General features: G+C 37.8%; 1 protein-coding gene across 9 annotated transcripts in view; it reads right to left on the bottom strand.

Moving 5' to 3' along the window:
- KIF21A (kinesin family member 21A) overlaps positions 1 to 20,169 on the bottom strand; it is an 86,226-nt gene that overhangs the window by 52,223 nt on the left and 13,834 nt on the right. For all 9 annotated transcript variants that reach the window (XM_014868970.2, XM_088165798.1, XM_014868968.2 and 6 more), the window contains exons 2-5: positions 5,563 to 5,785; positions 4,184 to 4,366; positions 1,127 to 1,276; positions 203 to 337 (exon numbers count right to left, since the gene is read on the bottom strand). In XM_014868970.2, the coding sequence (XP_014724456.1) occupies positions 203 to 337; positions 1,127 to 1,276; positions 4,184 to 4,366; positions 5,563 to 5,785 (691 nt within the window). The remainder of the gene's footprint in view (positions 1 to 202; positions 338 to 1,126; positions 1,277 to 4,183; positions 4,367 to 5,562; positions 5,786 to 20,169) is intronic.

Here is a 20,169-nt window from a genome sequence, read left to right on the forward strand (position 1 = left end):
ATTTATGGTTGCCTCTGGCTAGAGGATGGTTACATATGCACAGATTAAATCAAATTATTATAATGCTTAGCAAATTCATCAAGCATTATGATGACTACAGCATCCTTACTAAGTACAAGTCAAATAGCAGTGGCTGCCAAAACTATCTCCATTTTGAAAAATGGTTATTAAAGAGAAGTTTACCAACAGCAAAAATACATACAGCATTAAATGTGGGACAGACTCTGGTCTGGCACAAGTGTATAGTGAAGATAGCGTGTGACCGTGAGCTCTGAACGTTCATCTGAGTGCTGGCAGTGGTTCGAGACAGAGCTCCCAGCTTCAAGCACTGCATCATCTGGAAAACAGGCAAGAAATACATTGCATCCCTCGCTGGTTAAAGGAAAAATGTTCCTATAACTTACTGGTTTGGATATATGACTGAAGTTTCTCTCTTTGCTATGAATTCAGTTCCGATATGCAAAAAAAAAAAAAAAAACAAAACAAAACAAAAAAACCCACCACGAAACAATGATCCTTAAACAAACAAAACTAAAACTACATAACTCTTGTGAGTTCTGTAAGAAAATACTTAAATCTTCATATTCCTCTCTCTACTGTACCCTAATAGTAACACAGTTCTACTCATTTACCTGTGGCAAAAAATGTATTCTTTTTGTACCAAAAAAACAAAACAAAAAAAAGAGTACAATAACCTTTGTATTCAGATTTCTAGTGTATATGAATAGCAGTTTATTTCACATCAACCATAATGCAAAGCTTTCCTCTCAAAGAAAAAAATAACATGTATAAGATTTGGAAGATCAGATTCACATATATGCCATATATGTCCCAGCAGAACTATATTATGAACAAAAGCCTGTTCCTAGCTTTAAATGAATGTTGCGTGCACTTACTATCAAACAGATCAGACTTAAGGCTACAAAGAATTAAGAAAATAAAAATTTTAGCTAGCTTTTAAATTTAAAATGCTCAGAAGATAGATATTGGCTAGCATGACCTCTATTTTTAACCATTCATCAAAGCATGCAGACATTTTTAGAATCTAACTGGCATGTTACATTTATTTCATAAATTACATTTATTTCATAAATTACATTTCATGTAATTTATTTCCAATTATCACCTCAGATTCTCCATTCACAGCTCGAGTTGTAACGCCCACTGTATAAATTCCTCCTGCTGAATCTTCATGTATTTTAATATTTGATTTTTTATTCTTTGCATCAATATCACGTGTGGTATCAAACAGGTCAAGAATTTCTTCATTGTAAAGCTGAGAAAAGAAAAAGACAAAAAACATATCATTTCTGGAAGGAATCTCTCCGATGAGGGATTATTTTAGTGCATGTGCTATGCACTAACAAATCCGCGCAAAAAGTTTTAAAATTCCAAATGTCTCAGCTCCCAAGAGATGTGAAATATCCAAACTTACAAGGACAACAGGTGACAGAGCAGCTGCAAATTAAGTGACCTGCACAAGTTCCTATGCCACCCAAAGATGCAGTAACTTCCTCCACATCGCCAGATCTGAGATAAAATTCTTTAGCGGGACCAGGGAAGAGGAGGAATTTGGTGCCAGGAGAACAAGAGCAGTTTCTGTGGCAGGCACCTGCTATCTTCAGATTTAACCTTGGGTTTTTCTTTTGTGGATTCAGTTGGTTGCACCCTGCTCCAAACACTTCCAACTCACTCCAGTTGCTCTCCCTGCTATGACACCTTTTCTCATCTCATCTCTCTCACTTTCAAGATTCTATGGCTCTCATTTAAATAAATTCTTCCTGCCCAGGAAGGAATTTGACATATAATAGTTTTTGTGCAAGCTGCTTCTTAAAGACACCAAACATGAGTCCAAAAATGCTATGGCATGGCTTCTTGAGCAGAGCTTTTGTACTCCATAATAATATTCCAAACTTTATACAACATGTTTATATCCAATTGAAGATACTGGGAAAAAAAAAACAGACAACCCACCCAGAAAAAAAACCTATCCCATTGGAAATTTCATGGCTCAGGTCTCTGCTTGTGTACACTGGAACCTATCAAGTGTCTTTAATTTAGTGATACTAATTCATGTCAAAGCTCAGCCCAGACTAATTCCATTCCTGATCAAAATCCCTAGGTAACAGTCAAAGAACCACCACAACAGATCTGTATTCACACAAGGTACTTTCTCATAATACTGAAAGTAAGTGACTTTCTCCTCTCAAAAGCAAAAAGTCATCCCTGAGAAGAAAAAGCTCAGCATTCGTGAACATGATGTTTTTTAATCCTTTACATATTAAAAAAGGGATTATATTTAATTATTAGGCATAGATATTCTATGGAATCTTCTTACTAATGTTTTACCTTCATAAGTTCAAACAAACTGATGCCACAATTTAGAGCAGATCCTGATAATGCACTTGCAGTTGGATGGGACTGCATATGCCTGTCTTTTGAAAAAGCAGGAAAGCTAGGATTTAAGGGAGGCAGACTGCAGCAAACTAAAGAAAGGCAAGAAAATAGCAAACAGAAGTCACTGTTCCCAACAGTTCTCCAGCTATAAGACTTCAAAGTTATTCCAAAAATACAATCTTGCTTCAACTTGTTCAACGACTAAATTATTGTTTATGCAATCCAGCTCTAATGATAAGAAAGAAGGAAGGAAGGAAGAATATATCTTCTGATACAAGAATAGTGTATAATATCAAACTAATGAGAAACAGCTCCTTCTGGGAAAGCCTCAGTATAAAAAAGAAAAAAAAAATCTATCAACTAAAATGACATTTTGTTAAGGGTAAAATTATCATATACATCATTTAACCTTTCTCTAAATTAGATAAACAAGACAGGTTTCAGTATGTACAGTTCAGCTGAAATACATTGTAATGGCTGCAATTTTTCATATCCTTCTCACTGTAACATTTAATAACTGCCCTGTATTTTGGGATTCAGTCGTATTTGTAGTGTTATATCAAAAAACACAATAAATTCAGAAACCACACTGGTTACTGCTCCTTATGCTACTCAAGTTGCAGCTGCCTAAGCAAAGCTGCAGCTCCCTGGTGCACAGAGTGGAGCATTCCCACAGCACGTGCTCAAGCCAACTCTTTCTAGGCAAATATTAGCCAGAGCAACAAAAAGTTCTGCATAAGGGTAGCAGTGACAAACTAGACCAATACAAAACCAATGCCAGCTTGTTAATCTTTAAAACAGTTAGAGGAATCTATGACTAAAGGACTACGTTTACTTCATCAGTAATAAAACCAACAGCTTTTCTCATGGGTAATATAAAAGTGGGAGCTTCCACTCCCAAAGTAGATAAAATTGTACAAACTGAAGTAAGCAAAACAAATTTACACCTGCTCTTCCTAAAATTAATTCTGCCTCTCCATGTGCCTGAAGTATCAGATTTTGCAGATTGCTAGTAAATGTAAATACATTACACCCAAAATCACTCAATTAAAAAAGCAGTTCCACAGTCAGGAGACACAGCATAAAACCTACACGGCATAAAGCAACAGCTGCTGCAGGTCAGAAAGATCACAGATGTTATGGCCCCTTTACCAGTAACTGTGTCTACAAGAAAACACAAGGGGAACAGTTTTGCCTCAGTATTGACCAGTTTTTTTTTTCCTCTGGGTCTAAGAAAGAAGGGAACAGTGACACTGAAGCCCAATCCCAAACCAGAAAGAAGTATTTCATGCTAGGTCTCTTCTTTGGTGAAAAAGTCTTCTGAACAGATGTTGAAATCTAAATAAATCTATGGCAAAATGACAAAAGCAGGCAAAGCATGGTCACTACTCAAAGACAAAAAGTACAATTAAGGGTTTTTTTATAATTTCTTGTTTTAAAGTTTTGTCAAGAATTACCAACAGACAACAGCAACAGGCTCTACAAACAGAAAGGGATAAATTATGACGAACATAACTATTTCTATACTTCAAAGTAACACTACGAAGAGAAGTAGTTAAAATAATTGGAATAAGATAAAGACTTTTCCATAAATTGAAGCACTGAAGTAAATCCCATAAATTTTCCTTTTGAAATCTTGGAGATTAATTCAAAACATCTCGGGAGAAAAGAAAATTTAAAAGAAGAAACCAGAAAAAATATTTAATTGGCTTTCTAAAAAAAAAAACAAAACCCAACACCAAAAAACCCAAATAAAGTTACACCCAGAAATGTGGATTGTATTTACCTCTAAGAACTGTGCATTAACTTTAAAATCTGGAGGTGGAAGTCCTTGTTTTATAGCACCTTGTTTCTTTTCTTCAATACATCTGAAAAGGTGCTTAACAGCACGTGATATAATGCCTTGTTCCTCTTCTGTTATGTTGACATCAAATCCAGTGCCCATGGTATATGTTTTGCCAGCACCTGTCTAATTTGAAAGAGGAGTAGTCACTAGAACATGTTAATAGTACCAAATCATCATAGAAATATAGTTTGTGACACCAGCGTTCACATCAATTTGTCATCTTTATAATATTAACATACACAACAACAGGTCACTTTGAAAAATGGATAAACAGCAGAATTTGGACAAACTCTACTGTTTATCCAGAGATCACAGACAGGAAGGCAGAGAGCAGTTCAATCTTTCCTAACCCTTCCCCCAGAAACTCTCTCTAACCAGCTTACATCAGCCTTGAGCTATCACCTCTAGGTCAAAAAATGAGTTTATGTTTCCAACCAAGGCTGTTAATTAAAGCATGTATTTTGGAGGTAAAAGCAGCATTTGCAATTCTTTACTGAAGTAGATCAAATGACTCCCTTAATTAAGATGTCTGAATATCTCAGGTATTATATTCCCATTGTTCTCACTTTATACTAAAGAATAGAAGCTCTATGTTCACTAGGAAGATAATCTAATTAAATGTGAAGTCCAACACAAGACAAGGTAGTGTAGTGTTTTCACTTAATTAGTGGGTCAAGTCTAAGACAAAGATAGGATCACACAGCTGAACATAATCTGCTAAACTGGATCTGCAAACTGCTTTGTTTGACTAGGAATAGACTTCACCTGGCTAACTTGAGGTGCAACACCTAAGAGTGGTGAAATTCAGGATCCAAGGCCATATTTCATGCAATCAACTCGTAAGGGAATATTCAGAAGACAACACCACATTCTCTACATTATGCTAAGCTTCAAGTTTGCCCAGTGTAATAAGAGGGTGTGTTCTCTATGAAAAGTTCTCTGACTTTGCAATCTGATCTCTACATTTTGCCCACAAGCAATGTGGCCTGAAATTCCCCAGTATCTATTTTAAAAAGCTCCTATTCCCAGAAGTCTCTAAAAAATGTTTTCTGAGGAACTTTTCGACCCACTGCAATCTCAGTACAACCTATCTCTGTAAATTCAAGTGATTAAGTCAAACATTTGTATTGCTGAATTGAGGTGAATTCAGGAAATACAAGGCCTGATACTATATAAACTCAACACTCTCCTACAGGATAACTAATAAACCCAAGATGCTAAAAAACAGATGAATGTATTCAGAAATTTAAAAGAAAAATCAGTTTCAAAAAACTGTTTATTCCAAAATTAACACTTAAAAATAGAATTGTGAAGCTTACCTGGCCATAAGCAAAGACAGTGGCATTATAGCCTTCAAAGCAACCTTCAATCAGCTTTTCTATGCACTGTACATAGATCTCTTCTTGCTGTGAGTCAATGTTAAACACATAATCGAAAGTGAAGGCCTTATCTTTTCCCAAGAACACTTGAGGTTCGCCAGGTGTGACAGATGTACAAATATGGCATCCTTCAATCTTCTCTTTGGCTAACTGTGGTCTAATCCTGTTTTGGAAGAGATAAAAAAATCTATTAGAAATTCTCACCATCAAGAAAAGGAGGAGTACACAATATAAATAAGGGATCTGAGAATTCCTTAATGACTGAGAAGTCAGAATTTTTTCAAGCCAGAAGGTTTTTGCTTGTCTGAGCCACAGTACTGACTGTATCAGAACCCCAGCCATAAAACTGCTCATGCAAATGACGCCATCTTTTCTGAAGGTTCACCTACTTCAAGCTGATGACCTGCCTAGAACACAGAATGTTTCTATTGGTATATTATGCATTACTGAAGAGTCATTTTTATATATTGTTTCAAACTTAGAAAACAAGCTTTCCAGTTTTATCAAACTTTTGCATTCTTTCATTGTAATAACAGTAATTTTACTCTTTTTTTTTTTTTTTTGCAAGAAAGTTACATGTGAAAAAAAAAAATACAGGATAGTTTAAATAGCAATTTGGGAGCAAGGACCCACCAACACCTAGCTCAGTCGGTCAGAGGCTGGTGCTAGTGATATCAAGATTGAGGGTTCAGTTCCTTTATGTTCCATTCACTTGAGAGTCGGACTTTAAGATCCTTACGTTTCCCTACTAACTCAGAATATTCTGTGATATCATCTTAAATAAAAGGCTCCTTGCTGCAAGAGCAATGACAGCAAGGAAAAGGCTCACATTTCTTCTTTTGTCAGAAAAGGAACTTTATACAGCCAGAACACTTCTGTGAAATGTTTGGTTTCAGAGAAGTATACCTTCAGACAACAGAAAAGGAACAATGTTTAACAAGTTCTAGAGGCAAGTGTCTCATTCCTCATCATTTCCCCTATAAGGCAAATTTCAGCTTCTATTTCAGTGTGTTCATTTTCTTATTTTACAAAATAACTTCAATTTCTTATATTCTATCATTTTATCAATTACTCTGCATTCTTAACACTCTTGCAGCCTCATCAAAATTGAATTCATGTACTGGCCTCACGACTAGAAATGACTGCAGAAGCTTGTGATTCAATTGGTTTAATGATTAACTATCAAGAAGAAAAACTCTGTCCCACTTAGCACACTGTTCTAGCTATAAGTAACTAATAATTTATTTTTTAAAAAGGTAGCTTTGTAAACATTTCCAAGTTCCCAAAACACCACTAAAAAAAGCAACCCAAACCAAACTCAAACAAACAAAAAACACACCAAAATGTGTGCAGTAGGCAGCTTAAAAGATGTGACAAGGAAGGCTAATAAGAATGATAAAAAAGCAGCAGTACAACTACATACAAACAGAATAATGGAATATTTTATATAGGTCCTCCAATGACATAAAGCTTCAGTGAGGCTACTTTCAGTTACAGTGTCAAAGATCTGCATGCACAGATCTTAAATACTTAGAGGCACATAATCATCTCATATTCCATGCTTTAAGGGCCACATGCACATTAATGCTCTCTTTAGAGTAGCTGTACTACCTTGAAGCAAATTCCCCAACATCTTCAGATATCACATGTTGGTTTGGATCACAGAGCAATTTCAGTGTGCACAATTTACAGCCCCTTCAGAGCAAACTAAGCCAAAATGCTCGACTCCAAACACACAAAACTTGTTCCAAAATCTAATGGGAGCATAAGGGCCCAAAGTTACCTGCTGATCTAGCGTGAATGTGCCAACACCTGCTGATACAGAGAGCTTGTCTCCAACAGCTGAGTGGACTGTTGCAGACTAATTAGTTACACATTAGATGAAGTTAGAAATATACTGTTCAAAAAAAAAAAATCTCAGAGCATGATGTACCTACTTTTTATTGCATATTCTGAATTGCTGTCATGAGTATTTTTCAGATTTTTCATTCTGAGGGTTTAATTATATCCCATGTGTGACACTAGAGATAAATCTTAATTTATCTGTAAGGTTTTCTGCACATTAATTCCAGTAAGGAAACTTGATTAATGATCAGGAGGTACCACCTTTGTCAGTTTACCCTCTAGTGTAAAGTGAAAATTAAGTAAACCTTTGAAAAATATCATTAAAAAGAAGATTATATGATGTGCAAAACAGGCATAAATATTCTACAACGAGTATTTGCATTTAAGGACACAAAGTATGCAATACAGGTCACATTTTCTCTCTAACAACATCATAAGGAGGTTTTTTTTTTTCTTTAAATTAAAATAAGAATGTTAAAAGTAACACAGGATTTACCTAACTCGGTCAATAAGAACCAACTTGATCCACTTGTACCTGTGTCGACTAAACACAATCTGATAAATATATACAGAAGCTTGTAATATATTTACTTCCTTCTAAATTAAAGAAAATTTTGGTAATAAAATTAGCTTTTATTTCTAGGTAGAGAAAGTCTTCAAAGAAAAATTAATCATATGCCTTTTCTAAAAGCATTCTACACAACTGGAAGGCTGAGCAAATAAAACACTGCAGTTTGCTGTCTAAAACAATATTTAGAAAATGCCTACTCAGTAGGTTATTTTGCTGCCTTCTTTTACTGCCGTGAAGTCAGTCAGAGGGCAAGCTCCTTTTTCAGACTAAGCACTCTTATTGTTTCACTAATCCAGTCCACTCAGTACACTCCAGAGGTATGTCTCATTGCCTTCCAGAGCAAAACAGCCTAGGAAGAGCTCTCCTAGAAATCTAGATGGAAAATATGTTTTCAACATCAAGCAAGCTCCTCTCCAGTTCCAAAAGGCTTTTAGCATCAACTTGTAGGATGAAGTTGACAAGCTTTTTTAGAAGTTTTTCTTCATATCTTTTTATTCTACGCTTAAAAAAAATTAAATTTTCTACATTGATGAACTGATGCAATTATGACAGGAAAATAAATTTTTCCTTTTTACTACTAAGTAAAGGCTGAGTGACCATGAAAAGGAATAGCACGCCTAAAATATCAATGATTTGCATGACAATTATTACAGTGATGACAGGACTGCGAAGCGAGCAGTTTCAATGTCACCCGGCAGAGACTTCCCATGGGAATCCTCCTGGCCAGGTCCTGCCTTGCAGCCAGGAGCACCTCCCAGAGCTGTGCTGCACAACAGCAAGCCTGTCCATATCAGCCCACAGCAAGACACCACAGCACAGACCAGCTGAGCTGAGGGATGTCTGTGTCACTGCTAGCAGCTTCTTACCAGCTCAGTCACTTCCCCAGGTTGTGTTACAACATTGAGAGATCCAGCAGTGATGATGGTGTCCCTCCTAACTTACCACTAGATCTGAAGGCAGTGCTAGGAGAAAAAGCAGCATTTCACCAGCGCTAATGCAACACAAAGAAAAAACAAAGCAAGACTCGCCACAACAGGGAAGCTTCATGCCAAAGACAGACGCCTTTCTCATTCTGTCATTGGTCTTAAACAATGTCCCTCTCTGCTATGGAGTTGAGAGGTAGCAGAGACGTACATGACTGCACCAGGTTTGAATGACATCTTCCCCCAAAAAGAGATGTGCAGACAAACCTTCATTACCCAACCTGAGGTCTCCTCAAGGGATACTTCATGCACTGAAATCGATACAGCTGTCTTGGTAAGTTTGCCATGAAGCTAATGTGATGTCCCAATGAGTAAGCAAGAGATTCCTCCCCTTCAACCTGATTACAAACAGTGTATCACCCAAACCTCAAGAGTCTCAAGTCTTACTCTTTGCACTGAATGTGTGATTCAGCAAACAAAAGTCTTCATTAAGTCAGATTCTGCTCCTGCACTGCCTATAGGAACATCTCCTCCTTCTCCATCCCACACATGAATTGGGAAAGTGATTTTTTCCTTTCTGCTTACAGCCAAACATTTCCCACTCTCACATCTTAATGTGGTCACTTCTGTCAGCAAAGCATGCAACGCCCACACTTTAAAAAGTGAAAGAGTTCATTCTGGTCATCTCTCCTTGCCCAGCCTGTGGTCTGGAAGTCTGCCATTGAGATTTTTCTCCAGGACCAATTTGACTTCACCCATTTTGTCTTCTACTTGGCCCCACCCCACCTGTTTTTCAGGCTACTCTCTTAATTGCAGTCAATTGGGTGTTTTCTGCCTATTTCCAATCATATCGCCTTAGATGTGGCAACTTCCCAAATAACATTTTGCTTTACATCCTTCCCTCTTCTCTCCAAAGCATGAGCACACCCAATTTTTGTTTACCTGTACTCCTCAGCACCTCCAGGCCACACACATGAAACTTAATCCCCTAAATCTCTCCTGCCTCAGCACACTGAGACAAGTTGTCAAATTAGAGAGTGCTAAACCAGCCAGTGGTTGCACAGTAATGCACTGTATTGTACTGGAACTAATCCCTCAGTAAAACAGGGGCACAACGTCTCTGCTAAAAGTATTGTCAGCTAGAACAGGCTCAGATAATACAGCTCAGGGACTACAGTCATCATCAGGCCAATACCCTGCGTTATGCAAGACACCAGACTTTACAGAATTGATTCCTGTTTAAACTAGACAATACCATAGTATCTCTTTGAAAAGTAGCCTAAGCTTACTTCTAGGGATGAGAAACTGTTCCAGTAATCTAAATATATATTATTTACACAAATAACTATATGCATATATAAGGATGTATGCATATATACATACACATACATCCCTTTTCAGCTACTAAACAGTTTTACCTCTGTGCTTGTTTATTTAAAAACCTCTCCATTATTTAATTTGACCCTAACAATCCCTAACCATCTATGATCACGTCACCCTTAATCTCATTTCATGTAGTAAACAAGACCAGTGATTTTTTAAATTTGCATCTCCGTGATAAGAACTGTAAACTCTAACAAAGGGTAATAATCAAAGTGTTTACCATATGCCTTCTCAGCACCTCTACAGAATAGCAATAAGCACACAAGAACTTCAAGGAGTGATCTAAAAAGGGGAAAAGAATCAAATTATTCTTGTTTTACAGAAAACAAAGCAGAAAGAAATAATCATAGGTTAATCTTTCAGAGTGCAATGACTATCCAGAAGCTGTGTGCTGGAAAGAAAAGATTACTCTGAAGCCCCAGATAAAGTTATCTTTCATTAAAAAGGCTCTGTGGGGAAAGGGCTGTTTTCACCTTGATCAGAAAAGCAGAAGTTCAAACTATGTGCTATGCTGAGCAGGAAACAAGCTAACCTGTAAACCCAAGACTCTCCAATACTTCTCTTACTACACTAAGCCTATTAAATTTCACACAATTAAGTTTCACATGTGGGTATACAAAATATTAAATCCAGAAGCACCTAATAAAATACTTAGTGAAGCATAGCAGGCAATATGAACTGGGAAACAGACAAAAACTGCCCAAAACCAGAAAAAAACAGCTTCCAACTCACTTCAGCATCAGAATTCCTTCACCTTACTGCTCCTTTAGATTTCCACTCATCAAATCACTCCCATTGAACTCCCTTCAAAGCAAGCAGGGAGTAAAGAAAGCTAAGCAGGTTTCATCTCAAAGACACTTGATAAGTTAGGCTTGCATAAACCTCTCAGTGTTTTTGCTTGCACACACTAGAATCTTGCTCGGTGATTAGCCACACTTTCAAACGAGACCACAACTTTAAGGTCTGAATTCATTCGGCATTCATCTGAACTACACCTCTCAACAAGCTTTAAGGATACAAAAAGATCTGGCATATGAGAAACTCCAGGTTTATCTCCTATTAACACAGCAAAAAGGGTACAGGAACAAGTCTTTAGGCTCATACCAGCAGCCATCATCTGCAGAGAGTTTCTGAATAATGGCATCACTAATGGTACAACTCCATATTAATGGTATCAATCACCAGTATTACATGTACTGCTATCACGATGGAAAAATGGACATGCAATTACAGACATACAAATTACAATGACTACATGAGACATGGCTCAGCAGCTGAGCCATCCAGCCCATGGCCAAGTCTTTCCCCTTGGTATTAGCATCCCTTCAAACCATGTATAGTCATTAAATATGACCATTAAACCTTAAAACACTCAGCAAAATCAGCCACTAAATTACTAAATGGGCTCTGAGGTATTACATTTTCAATAGCTAACTTACTGTAATGCAAATAAAAAAAAAATCTATTCAAAAACATAGGCAGAAAACATTTTGTTCCAGTACTGCAGACTGTCACTTCCAGTTTGCATTTAATGAGAAAACAACAAATGGAAAACTAGAACGAAATTAAATTGAGGAGATATACCACTGCCATAATTAGATTTGTCCAGTTCTCCCATACGCTCAAACTCCATCTCTTCAATAATTTATTTTTTTTTTAATACACACAAATTTAATTTCATGAAACAATTACCCTTTTCAGTAGCTTGGGTCTGGTCTGGTCAGCTCCCATACCCATTAGCTGTTCATGCTGGAGATGACATTGGCAGTGCCAGGCTGAGGCAGTTCCACAGGCTGCTGCTCTGCCTTGGTTCCTGCAGAGCCGTACAACAGCTGTATCTTCAGGCAGCCACTAAGGCCGGGACACAGCTCAGCAGTGTGATTTCAGATTAATTCTTGTGCAATTCTGTAACAGCCTAGCAGGCTGTGCAACACAGATGGGATCCTCACACTGGCAGGCACAGCCCCACACTTTTACTAAGAAAAGAAAATGCAGAGGGGAAACACCCAGGCCTCCTCTGACACATAATTCCTACTGCTCCACATGCTTCCTTCCCCACACCACCCCCACAGGAGGGCTAGGAGATCCTCCAGAAAATCTAGAAGAACTCCAATATCTTTCTTGATAACCTAAATGAATGTATTCACACAAGCCTTCTTTGTGTGGTTTTATTGTTAACTAATTTACTCTCTAGCGAGCAAAGAAATCCACAACTTTTGAGAAAAATTTTACTTTTGAGAGAGAGAGAAGGGAGAACTGTATTGCAGGGTTTGTACTGGCCTTGGTAATTTCTAGTTCAAGACAAGGTCATCTCTGATGGAAAAGCTGCACTACCATAAGTTTCCACATGCCTGCCAAGCACAAGACTGGCACACCTCCAGATCCAAGTGCAGTTTGAGTAGAACTAAACAGAAGTGCCTTTTCCAAAGGCAAACAATTTTAAAAATTTTTCTACTGTGCTACTTGCTTTGGTTTTCTTAACACCTATTGTTATATGTGTCACCTCTCTCAGAAAGGTAGAAGAGAGGTAATAACACAATATCTTAAATAAAATGAGAGCTAAGCAAATGCAGCAAAGTATAATTTATGAACTAAGACTTCAAGTGCTTATTTATGGTTTATGAGCAAGAAATGAAAGGAGTCAGACCTTCCTAAAAGTAAAACTAAATTAATTTCATACCATATCGGAATGCAGGCACACCTGTATTGTGCAATGAAGTGGCAGAATAGAGACCTCAGTCACAGCAATTAGGGGTCAAACATGCTTCGGTGCTGAAAGGGTCAAATGCGCTCCGGTGCTGAAAGGGACTACAGTCACCTGATCTCCACTGCTGATTAGCCCGAAGCAACTGCCTCTCCCCATCAGGGAGCATGAACAAGTCATTCTGAGAGTAAGAAACAAAAATAAGTATTTCTGCTGCAGAGTGAAACACAGCACTCAGCTGCACTACAGTGTGACTGGCATTAGCTCAAGGTCTGGACACCATGCTGTATGGAACATGTGGACATACACTGAAATAAACAGGTCACTCACTAGCTACCTCTCCTTTAAGGATTAACTCTGAAAATACAATCCCTGAGAATCTTTAACATCTTTAAAATAAGAGAAAAAATGAACTCCAGAAGGTGCTAGGTCATTTCAGTTTTTATTTGAGAGGTAGCTTCCGGTCTTAGAAAGCCCTGTGTACACTTCCAGCTTTCTGTCTGCTTACACTGCACTTGTGGATATCACCCCACAGCTGGCAGAACTGCAGAGACATCCCAAATACTTGGTTCAGACATGAACAACAGGTTTCTTCCCAGGTGGTCTGGCAACCTGACATTTCCAAAAGGCCAATCAGAAATCAAAGAAATGTCTTCTGAACACAATAAATACACAATAAAGGGAAACTGTAACCAAAACATTTACCCCAGGGAAGCAGAACCATCTGTGGTTATGGCTTTGGATAGCTGCTCCATATCACTAAAACTGTAATTTACCAGAGGGTTCAACCAGTCTGCAATTCGATGGCTGTGCTCCACATATATTTATATACCAAGTCCAATATCCACAAAGCAAATTAAGGACAGTACTGCCTTTAAACTGCATATTAAATCTGTCCCTCTTACAATGACTGCACTCGATTCTTGTACATTAAAGATTTCTATCGAAAAATCTACTTTAGCTTTCATGATGATTACAACACTTAAAGAGCATAGAGGTCACAAATTCAAGAGAAAAGGGAAAAGGTCCTTTGGTGTGCCCCCAGATCAGTGTCCAACTATGGCTCTCATGGATACAAAGAGGCCAATTAAGCTAGCAAGAATATCCTTCTGAGGGTAAGGATTCATGAACAAAGCAACTCTACATACAAAAGAAAGAGAATAACACCCTGTATTTCTTTTGCAAATTATGGAGGTTTTTTTCCTCCCAAATATAGCTTTAGCATGAAACTCAGCAGCCTTCCTTGTTCCTGCTCTGGGCCTTACAGCTGTAAGGAGTGGCTGAGTCACACTGCTGGGGTAAAGCTTACCAGAGCCTGGTACTAATTATGTAACAAGGGCAGCATCAGGAAGAGGAATACACTTCCCGTAGCAACTTTCTACAGTATGACTGAATGCTTAACAGAGCTTACATGTGCCAAACAAATACATTATAAGTAAATTCAAATGAAAAAAAATTTTAAAAAATGCTTAAGGAAGCCTTTTTGAAGAGTGCATAGCCCAGCAGCCTAGTATCCCTGAGCCAGGATAACAAGTGCTGCCAGTATCTTCGAGACACTTTGCTTCCAAAAATTCTAGCGTCAGAATTCAGCTGACAAAGGAATGTACTGTCAAAACTAATGTAGTGAATACAGGCTATCCAACCACCCAAACCACTGCGCTCACTGCTGCTTTACCAAGCTACAGAATAACATTTATTTAGGTCCAAGGGGAAAAAGGGGAAAGAATTAAAAACAAAACAAACAAAAACCTAAACAAAGCCAAAAAAATCAACACCAAACATCCTCAGCACCATCAAACAACACCAAACCACTAAACCACTGTCTGAGTACCTCCAAACCTAAGTTCAGTCATATTTAGAGCTCGGGGATTTTGAGATAATTTGGGTCTCTCTTGTATGCCAGCAACCAATTAGTGCAACATATCCAAATACACTAAGCCTGTAAAAAGTACATTGGTCAACAAAAATGTGGTGGGTGTCAACTCTTTTTAGAAAGCATGCTTATAACTAATGTTTAACTACAAGAGTCAAGCTTTACTAAAAGCAAAGTTTTGTGAGACAGCTGGTTTCAAAAACATTGCCAGCAGCATTATTACATCAACAAATGACCCAAAAATGCCCACATGAAGGCAGTGGATTTCTGGTTCAAAAGTTGAAAACTCCTTCTTGCAGAGCAATAACATTATTTTTGCACACCCTCACATACAAAAAGATTTATCTGCAAATTCAAATGAGTAACTTAAAATTACAATTATTTAATGCAATTAAGTGAAATATTTTAAGAATAAGTACATGCATTCGGGAACTTCCTCACATTACTACTTATCCTTGATTTCTTAAGGGCATCAATAAGTACCACAACTATATTCAGAAACAAGCAAGAAAAAAGTTTCTTCATTACAGAAAAATAATTTTTGAATAGAGGAATGAACTGATGTAATGCAAGGCTATCCAGATGACCAAAAAATTGTCAGTCATGCCAACGCTAGACGTCATTCAATTTCTTCCTCTTCAGTTAAATGTATGTCTATTCTAGAAGTTCACTACTTCTTCCAAGCAACCTAGTTTTTAAAAATAGGTAATCTGTTATTTTTAAACAAAGTTAAAAGGGTTTGCTATGTCTGCAGCAAAGAACTCTTAATTACCTCTCTTTCCCAGATTTTCCTTTCCTTTTTAACACCCACACATATTCATGCTCCTGGCTCTTATAGCTATAGTACACAAATCAGTACATGCTCATGGCAAGATTACAGTAGCTCTGAAAGATTTTTTTCATTTATTTCCCCTCTATACAGAAATATTGTCTTCTCAGCTGTACATTCTCAAGTTTTGGGCAGTTGGTTGCTTTACACCTCTGAGCCACAAGTCCAATAATTACACTTCACCAACTCAAAACAAACACAAAGTTACCAACATACCTATAGGTGAAGCTACAAGCCACTTCCTAAGTAATTACAGTTAAATAATAAAAGAAAAGAACAGGAGGGTCAGGTCAGTTAAAAAAAAAATTACAAGTTGTCATTAATCATTACTGAATGACTGCTTAGCTAACACTACTAAAATAACCAAAGGCTTCACAATGGGACAAGACAGCTAAAAACAGTGTTTCAATAATCTGCACTGAACAGTGCCTTCATTCTCTTAACTTTCAAAGCAACATTCCTGGAACAAAAAACAGTGTATGACTTTTCTGCCACGCCTTCAAAAAAAAAAAAAAAAAAAAAAAAAATCAACACAAAAAACCACGTTGTATCCATAACACCCGATACACCAAGTTCCAAAGCAAACTGCAGAAAATTTCTTCATATTTACTGTTGACTGTTTCTAATGAACAGAAGTTGCTCTGTTCCAAAACAGAAAGTAGACTGTTCAAGCATGACTGAAAGCCCTGAGCTTACAAATCCTAACTCTGGAGTAAGGAAAAATAACTCACTTGCTTTATTTAGTACTGTCTGTTTTCAAACTTGCAAAACAGAAAGAAACAACGTTATCCAACTTCTCCAGTCACACTGTTTCAGCTACACGTTGTTTTATGTTTGAATGACAATCCTCAAATTTAATTATTTTCTTCATGTCTACTCATTCTATTTGCCAGGCTACAAAAATCACTCACATCAGCAGCAACAGCATCAAACAGAGATAATTTTTCCATCCTTCCGTTCCTACGCAATGACACTGTATTAAGCTACATTCTAATTTTGACTACTTTGCTGTTCTTTCTTAGCTTGAAAAAATTGGTTAAAATCAGGACAATACAGGAAACTACGTTAAATTCGGTAGGTAGCATTTTCCCCACACTGAGCTGTGCTTCAAATAGATTGCTCAGTACGATGTTGGTGCTCTTTTTCTGAAAGCATTTCAGGCAAATATAAAATGTCAGTCCTCAAACTCTCCCCCACCCTTCCTCCATTCCTCAATCCCCAAAGCTGAGAAGTCTGCAAGTCTCTTGGTACTGATTCTAAACAACACTCTCCATGAAGTTTCAACCAGGTGCAAAACTCGGGTTATCTACAGGCCATAATCTTTAGTTTAGCTAAATGCAGGCTGACTTTCAGATGTGGTAGATATGTGGAAAATTGTTAGCAAGAGAGTACTTAGCATTTCTATGGAATAGCAGTGGAAAGCTGAAATAATTGGAGCTTAAGTAACACAAGAAGTCAAAAGAATGGGATTTATCACAGTTGACTGATAAAATCAGTTTGGAGTTGGTACTGCTCTATCAGGGCCTCATGCAACATCATCTGTGCAAGAAATCCACTGGAATCTGGAACCTCACAGGAAAGCCAGTTTCCACACAAAAATTCACGTCCCAAAGCTATAAGAAAGAGAGCTCTCCTCTGCAACAGCACTTCTGCTTAGGGCTGAGCTGCTGCCCTTTCACATGCTCAGCCTTTCATCTAGTCCAGAAGGGCTTATATGACATTATATAAATAGTGACTACAATATCCAATGTATCACTGGAGATTTTAACCTAAGAGAAAGTGAAAGAGAATGCTTTGCTGCCTCATCAGGAAAGCACGGGCTTCCACACTAGGGCAGGTAGGAGATCCTTGTTGCCTAGGCTAAACAAAGTCAGTGTGGAAATCATTGTAGAAATACAGTCATTCTCCAGGTTTAATTGCTACTGGCATGCAGACCTTGCTGCATTAGCAAGCTGACAGTTTGGAACTATTTCTAGTAGTAATAATGGTACATTTCACCAAAATATTTGCTTCATGACAGAGCACATCCATGAAACAAAAGTACCCTGGTCATGCACCACAATGTAAACTGACAGCTGCACAGGACTCATAGTATACACTCTTAATAAAGTTTATAAAGAACCAACTACTTCCTTGCTACTGATACGTGCTTTAGACAACCACTATCTATGCTGGCCTAACAGCAAGGCTAAGCACTTGCTGCTTCATGCCCTAGCTGTAGGCTTAATTTTTCATTACAGCTCAGGTTCCCTGATAAGATTACAAATTCAACCAGAAATCCAAAACTATTAATGCAAAGTCACTTCACAAAACCAAACAACCACAATTCAAAAAAAGAAAAAATATGCAGCAGGGTAGCTCACACAAATTGAAAGCAACTACCTCTATTTTACATCACAGGTCTAGGAGGCTCTGACTCCATTTCTGGAACAGTTCTCTGCTGTGTGCAGCTGCTGGCCTGGACACTGCCCTGCCAGTCTCCCTCAGCTCCAGTGCACACAAAGCAGCAACACCTGATCCTGAGATCATTTCTGTCTGCTGAATGCTTGGCCACAGCTCCCTGGGGACATAAGGTAAAGTCTGTCCTGACAAGCTGCTTCAAGGTCAAAACCCATTTCTTTTGCCTTGACTCAATTAAATCAGCTCTTCTTGGCAACTAATACTTCTAAATCAGGCATTTCCCAGCTGCTCTCAGAAATCATCAATGCAAATCACTTGTGGTTTATCTGCATCAGAGTTCACAGTCCCTTATACACTGGAGATAGCACAGATGCTTTCAAATTAAGTATTAATGTATTAACTGTTTCAAATTGCTTTACAAATTTAAGTTCATGGTAACTGTCTTCTGTAGTCCTGATCTGTAAACCAACTGAGATGGTTACAGATCTGCCACAAAATTTGTGACCAAGCATCTCATTCCTCCGAGCACTTAACACCTGACAACAGAAGAGTTTCTTTGGCTTAAATGAGACCTAAGAGGACAGTGCATGAAGGGAGTGCTCACGAGGTTTTCCAGGAGCTAAGAAGGAACTTCACCAGGAAATGGAAAACTGTGAGTTCATACAAAATAGTGTTAATGACATACTGGTAGCGCCTCAAGGCCAGGGAAGGTATTACACTAAGGCTTATATAAAGCTTTCATAATGGGTCACACATTTATTAAAAGCCACAGACAGATATAGCTCTATAATAATCCATAACTTTACAGCTGTTTCAGATAGTTTTTCTCACCAGTACCATGAAGTCAGAAGACTGGCTATTAGCACAAGCTACAAACTCTGCATTGCCAACTGCTATGAATCAGGCAGCTGCCTCTCACATCTCTGACTTCCACTCCATGGCTGCACTCAGCTTCAACCACTTACTACCCGTTTTTACAGAAGAAAAGGGGGGCAAGGTGGGGGGGAAAGAAAAGGTCATTCCACAATAACAAAGCTCTAGCGTTTTGGCAACCTTGTTTCAACTTTAAAGAATTTTTCTTAGCTCTACAGACAACATTTGAGGAATGGGGAAAAGAGGTAAAAGGTAGTTTACTCCAGCATATGCTACGGTACCAGATATTTAGAAAGAAAAATTGAATATTTAGACAAAACTTGTTAAGGTAACTGTTGTTTTACGGAGATCGTCAGCAAGTATTTTAAAAGGGTTTAAGAGGGTATCAATAGATCAAGTTTTAGATCATAGAAACATTACTTTTTCTCCCTGGAATTTACAGATTTCTCCAAAACAGGTACTTAAATTTTTTTCTAAGACAGTCTGCTTTTACAATTTGTGTCAAAGAGAGAAAACTCTGTGCTGTTTAAAATTTTAATATTTTGCTACATCATGCTATCCAAACTGTTAATCATACGTTTCAAGGGATTTCACCACAGAATCTGAAGAAAGGCTAAGGCAAGAAGGCTCTTTCAGTTTTTTAAAAGTTTCTTAAATAAAATACCGTCAGGATTGCGCGTTTATGGAGGTTTTTTGTTATTGTTTGTGGGGGTTTTTTTTAAGAAACGTGACAGCTAAGCAGATAGTATGACCTTAAGATCCTCCCAGGAAAGTTTGTTTTCTCCCTGGTTTCAACTATAGACTTTGACTGCCCATGTCTTATCATTTGACTTGTGTTTACACAGAAATACAGAACTCTGTCATCAAATGAAGTGCAACTGTAATGCAGCCCTTACGTAAGCTCTATCACATGAATAATTAGCGAGGCATAGAAAACTACAAATAGCTTATTTCCCAACCTACCATTAACCATTTCTAGACCACTGAACTAAGGATCAGTGGCTGAAGAATGGGAACAAGATAAATTGAAACTGGAGAAAGATTCAGGACAGGAAGCAGGATTACCTAGCACGAATGAAAGGAGAGGATTTCTTTGACTCAGCATTTGAGGTCAGGACTGGTTTTACTTCAAATACAGTCATGTTT

The sequence above is a fragment of the Sturnus vulgaris genome, chromosome 5 (assembly GCF_052056855.1).
Source record: "Sturnus vulgaris isolate bStuVul1 chromosome 5, bStuVul1.hap1, whole genome shotgun sequence".
Classification (NCBI taxonomy): domain Eukaryota; kingdom Metazoa; phylum Chordata; class Aves; order Passeriformes; family Sturnidae; genus Sturnus; species Sturnus vulgaris.